The 6,133-nt window shown below is 48.1% G+C and overlaps 1 protein-coding gene across 1 annotated transcript in view; it reads left to right on the forward strand.

The window, feature by feature from the left end:
• Window positions 1-6,133, forward strand: part of IFFO2 (intermediate filament family orphan 2) — a gene marked incomplete at its 5' end in the record, with an annotated part of 42,272 nt that continues 36,139 nt past the window's right edge. Inside the window, one exon of the mRNA XM_085305234.1 lies at window positions 1-605. Coding sequence (XP_085161360.1) covers window positions 1-605 — 605 coding nt within the window. The remainder of the gene's footprint in view (window positions 606-6,133) is intronic.

Below are 6,133 nucleotides of genomic sequence, written 5' to 3' on the forward strand. Positions count from 1 at the left end.
CCCAACCTCTTCCTCCTGCAGCAGGAGCAGCAGGGCCTGCTGGAAGCCGAGGCGGCGCCCGCCGAGCACCCGGCCGAGCCCTTCGCGGCGGAGCGGCTTCCCCCGCCGCCGCCCGCCGCCCCCTTCGCCGCGCCGCCCGCCGCCATGGCCCTGCGCAACGACCTGGGCTCCAACATCCATTTGCTGAAGGGGCTCAACGTGCGGTTCCGCTGCTTCCTGGCCAAGGTGCACGAGCTGGAGCGGCGCAACCGGCTGCTGGAGAAGCAGCTGGCGGCGCAGCAGAGCGAGCGCGACCGCCGCCTCCGCTACAAGACCTTCTGCCGCGACCAGGCCGTGCAGACGGACGCCGTGCCCCCGCAGCCCGGCGCCGCCGCCGCCGCCCTCTCGCCGCCGCAGCACTACAGCCGCCTGCCCGGCACCATCTGGAGCTACACGCAGGTGCGGCGCACGGGCGGCGGCGGCCTGGAGACCCTGCAGGGTCCCGGCGTCTCCTGGATCCACCCGGACGGCGTCGGCGTCCAGATCGACACCATCACCCCCGAGATCCGCGCTCTCTACAACGTGCTGGCCAAAGTGAAGCGGGAGCGCGACGAGTACAAGAGGAAGTGAGTGTGTGTGTGTCCGGCGCAGCTCTCCCCACCCCACCCCGGGAGATGCCCTCAGCATCCCCGAAGGTCGTCCCCCCCCCCCCGCCCCAAACCCCCTCCTCCCGCCGCAGACCACCGGAGGGTCCCTCCTCCGCAGGCCCCTCTGCCCTCACTGTCCGCACAGCAGCGTCGTCAGCTTGACTTCAAAACAACCGCCACCACCCCCAAAAAATCCCCCTTCCTTCCAAAATATCCCTCTCTGGAGAAGAGAATTAATCCCTCGTTAATATTGCTTTGCTCCTAAATTTAGCTCGTCGTCTTTTTTTTTCTTCCCTTCTCTTCCCTCCTCCCCCTTCTTCTTGAGCCGATGGCTCCGGTAGTCAATTCGGCGTGCCAGCTCTCCTGAATTAGCTCAGTGCTGCAATATTTGGGTTGCAAATACTGCAGGGGAAGGTTTCCGTTCAAAGATGTTTCTCTGAATTGGTTAAAAATAAAAATAGGTGAGAGGAYCACAAACCCAATTACTAAAACCCCCATAATGGTAGCCTCTGCAAACCTCGGTAATCTTGAGATTTTTCTTAGCTTACTGCAAAGCCTGGGTGTGTTTTTTTTTTTTTTTTTGGCTTTCACACGATGTTTTTTTCCTAGCGGTTGACAGTGAGCCTTTTGGTTTTGCTATATCTGCCTGCTCGCCGTAGCTGTGATGGAGATGGTGGCCAGGAAAAAAAGGGGAGTTGGGATTCTGCAGGGAGATTCCTGCGTTGTCTGAAGAGCTGTGTGTCCTTTGGGACTGCTGTGCGTGCTCCCATTTTTCAGGTTTTATCACCCTAAAGTGTGTTTGCTTGTTTCTTAGCTTATTTTATTTTGTTTTATTTTATTTTACTGGAGAACAATGTATGTATTTTTTTTTTCTGGAGGCAGCCAGCGTTTCTTGGCTGTGCGGCCTATGAAGCACATCTTAATTTCTTCTCTCCAGTGTGGCAGAACTGCAGTGTTTTCTCTKTATGCTTCTAGTCGTCAGCTTTTAACAGTTCCTGTGAATTAACGTCATTTGGAGAAGTTTTATAGACAGGCATATGCTGTACGAGTAATATTTTCTGGTGTATTTGTTCACCAGCAAAATACTACCTCCTTCCAGTGCATCATCTTGAAGCTTGGATGCCCTGATTTCCAAGCTTAGTACCGTGACTGGACTCCCTACTGAATTTGGGTGAAAGGGAGGGGTTTTTGTCCAGCAGACACAGTCATGCCATGGTGGTGTTTTTGTAGTTAGTACCAAGGAGACGGGTGTAGTGGCACTTGAAAGGAAATTGCGTTTGATAATGTTTTGGTTAAGGAAGATATGTGTTGGGTGCAAGTTATCTTGCCATAAGCTGGTGATACTTCCTCTTTTTAATGGGTATTTGCTTTTTTTTCCTTACRCAAGAGGAGGCTAAAGGGTGGTCTGAGTTCAGGTCTATCTACTAGTATGTAGTTAACGCTGTCTGGCGTTCTCTTCTGTACAGCAAGTTCTACCCCCAGCATCTTTATTCAGCTGTAATTGCTTGTACRGTTATTGCCATGGATCTTGTATAAACCAAATAAACGTATTGGGAGGGGGGCAGCGAGACTTCTTGTAGGCAGCTACAGATGCTTGTTTTCAACACCCTTCCTTTTCCTAGAAAAGGCTTTCCTCCTAACGCTTGGAAATAAAATGTGGTTAATGCATAATCAGCATGTACTACTCTAGTATTATATTTGCAGTGTGTCTTTTATGGTATGTTCATTACTGAGTAATAGGAATGATTATTCCATTCTTCTGTGACCTTCACTGATAGATATCCCACATCATGCTCTTCTGGGATAGGTAGGCCCTTTGGTTTGTGGCCTTGAGCACACTTCTGCATGCTTACGAAGTACTACTGGGCGGTTTTCATCTGAGTAGTTGGAGCAGATTAGTCAATTTGATTTTCTTAGCACGAGCTAACGTGGTGTTGCAATGCTTGTCAGTAATCCTGCGGAGATTGGYGCAAGCGAGCGTTGTTTCTGGGCTGATGGAGTTTTGTCTTTTGTGCGTGTACAGACATACGTGTACGTAAACACATGCTTTGGGTTTATGCTATCTTGCTGTGAACCCTTCTATGACCAAATTGTATTTAGCGAAGTGGTCTGCAGCTGGAGAGGAAGCCTTGTGCCTGTCTTCTGGAGGTGTTGCTAGGGGGTTGCACGTGTTTCTCACTCGGTTTTGGGGCYGGGGAGAGGCCAGCAGGCATCTTGGGCAGCTCGAAGCGCAGGCGCTTGGCCGAGCAGGCGGTCGGTCCCTTGCGGCACCGCTGTGGAAGGACGTGGCGTGGAGAACGCTTAAGCAGGTAGGGATGTGTTACAGCTTTCCCCTAAAACAACTGAGGCTTTTTTTCCACCCCTCCAATGTGACTGCTTGATTAAGGAAGGCACAGCTAGCAAACACTTCTGTTTTAAAATATTTACTTACCAGGAAAACACTGTGGTATCAACACACCAGGCAGATGATTACTTGGCCAAGAGCGCGCATACTTCTTGGTCGGAAGCGTCTGGCTCATGTGATGTGCCTGGTGTCGTCGAGGACACCGGCTCGCTCCCACCCCCTCTTCTCAACTGGAAAACACACTGGTCGAACTGAGAGGTGAAATCATGATTTTGAAGATGGTTTTACTGCTGCTGCTAGGAAGTAATAGCTGACGATCATYAGCAATATTCTTCCGAGTGAAGTTCTGTGTTTGGGTTAAAACACTTTTTGGAATTATAAATGGCTTCTCTGTTAGGAAAATGTGTTCTGCTCCTTTGTTCTGTTCCCCAAAATCATTTTTCTTAGACTTGGTCGTATTTTACCAACATTTTGCTTATGTCTGAAGTACAAATGAGAAAAGGCTTCCCTAAGGAGCCTGGCAACTATTTTAAACAAAACTTACTSTTTTCAAAAAATCAAATCATGTTATTTCACAAAAATGGTGTATAAACTCAAATCTTTTTCCTACTTAACTGTGATGTCTTCACCCTACAGTCATACCTACAGTGATTGGTTGTGCTTTTACAGTGTGGGCTATGGTTTCAGCCGCCCGAGTCAGCGATCGGAGGAAAGGCTTATATGAAAAATGAACTTTTTTTTCTTCTTATATTTTTTCCAAGCCCTGCTAACATTTAAAGGAGGGTCTGCTAATAGATCTGATTCCAAATGCTTTTGGAACTTCTGTCTGGAATTAGCTTTTTCCGTTAAGAAAGCGGGGGGCGGAAATCATCCGCCTTCGCGTGACCGCTAAGCCGACCGTGCGTTGGGTAACGGCCGCGCTGGGGGCCGCGCGGCCGCGGCGCGAGCTGGCGCCCCGCGTTCCCGGCCGAACTGCGCGCCCGCGTCGTTAAACCCGCGCCGCCGCGGGAGGAGGAAAGCGTACGCGCTCGCTTTTCCCTTCTTGGAGGTCAGCACGGCCGAGCGAGGCTGAAGCGTCGCGGGCGTTCCTCGTGAGCCGGCTCCTTCGCGTCCGCGGGCGCCTCGCCCCGAGACCTCCCTCGGAGGCGAGGCAACGCTCGTAACGCTGCCGCCAGCCGGAGCCTGCTGCGCCGGGGCAAACCCTCTGCAGCCTCCTGGCCTTCCCCCGYGAGGAGCCTGGGAGAGCGCCGGTGCGGACGCTTGCCTGGATCGGTCTATTAAGGTGTCAGAATTTCGTTCTCCATTGGTTGGGTACTTAGTCCGCCAGGTGTTAGTCGTCTTTTCCAGCAGGGTCTTAACCGTTACTAACAGTTGAACTGGAAATAGTTGTTTTACCTCAGGATGGAATTTCATTTGGAAGATTAATAAAGTCCACTTGAAATAGAGATTACCTTAAATTTGCTGCAGCTGGAGAGGACAAAGATTATCATTGTCAAAGGCAAYGCGCGTCAAAACTAACTGGGTCTCGTTCTTTAAAAGAGGGAACTTAATAAAAATGTGCTTAAGACAAACCCCGGAGGAATGTCTGAAAACGTTTAAAGCTAAAATATCAGTGGTAACAAGATGCAAATGTTACATACGGACCCGCTGAAAAACCATTTTTTTAGGCGCAGAGAGGAATGTAATCAGCRTGCTGGACTGCTGTCCACGTTTCAATTGGTTACAGAGTTGGTAATAATGCGTTCTCTGTGCGCAGCCATATAGTTTTAATTCGGATATTTCTACTCCTTACATTTTAAAGGAGTAGTTATGTTTCAATGTGGCTTTTCACTGCACTTATTTAGTATTCCTATTTCCAAAGCAGTCACGCATCCTGCTATTGGAGATTCTAGATACCCCTTAGAAGATGACAAGTCTGATGTTAGATGCTTGCTCTCTTGAAATTTGATATTCAGTGTTGAGCAGATAGTTACTTGCACTGGTGGGACTGGTAGTTTCTTTCTGAAGAATAAACAAAATTGTCTAATGTGAGGGGAGGGGGGGAAACTTGGCTGTATAATAGAAAACAATCTTTGTAGTTGCAGGGTTGAACTCCTTGGAGCTGTGAAAATTAAACCCTTTGAGAATAACTCATATTTAGGTGTTAGATGCATTTTTTTCCTTAAATCATGCCACCTTTGTTTCTCTAATGAAATTCAAAGATGTGCTTTCACAATATACATGACTATCTGAAGTACTCCTAACAAATCTTTGATTTTTTTTGTCTTGATATAAGTAGAAGCAGGGATTTCTGGACTGTAGTAAAGTAGGAAAACTTTTGGAAAGAGAGGAGCCTATTTTCCTTTGATCCTTCTTTTTAATAGTGCTCCACAGACTCAAGTGGGATTGGAGCTGTGCTTAGTTAAATGTTTAAGCAGATAAAACTGTGTGTGTGCCTTGCTTAACCTGCCTTGTAATGGGAGCAACCAGAGAGGGCCAAGATGCTAAGCCTGATTTGGAATTCTTTTCTGAATTACATAAGGTAACTATTTATTCTGAACTTTATCTTTACTTAACTGCTAATTCTAAATTTCGATTAAAATAACCAATTCACAGACCAACTAAATTGGCTATGATGGGGTGAAAAATCCCTCCCGCCTCACGTTGTGGTTAGAGTTTCAGAGAAACTTGGGCTAGGATCTGTGCCATGGTCTTCAAAGAACAACTTCCTCTGCTGAGAAAGAACCACAAGGCTTGGTGTGTGTATAGCTTGAATATACCTTTTGATTCCTGCTGTGACTCATGGAGGGAAGCCATGGATTTTCTGAAGACAAAAAAGCAGATTTCCAAAGTAGAACTTAAGGACTGAGTAGGTTTGTGGGAGGGGAACAAAATCCCCCAAATACCTCTGATCTTAAACCCAAATAATCTCTGCAGATCCTTGCAATTTAAGGCTGAGGGGAAAAYAAACCTAGAAACAAGTTATTTCTAGCTCTTCCTCATGCGCAGTCACAGGCTTTCGCTGCAGTCGTGCAGCTTGAGTGCTGGGCTTGTAGCTAAAGAAAGGACTGGACCCCCGTGCAGCTCAACAGCTGCTTTCTTGTGGTTAAGGTTTTGTGGCGATGCTCTGCCAGGTCTTACAGAGGCTTCCTGCACACTCTTTCCTGTGACTTTTTTCTTTTTC

Source organism: Rhea americana, unplaced genomic scaffold (genome assembly GCF_003343005.1).
Source record: "Rhea americana isolate MKP2758 unplaced genomic scaffold, rheAme1 scaffold_217, whole genome shotgun sequence".
NCBI lineage: Eukaryota > Metazoa > Chordata > Aves > Rheiformes > Rheidae > Rhea > Rhea americana.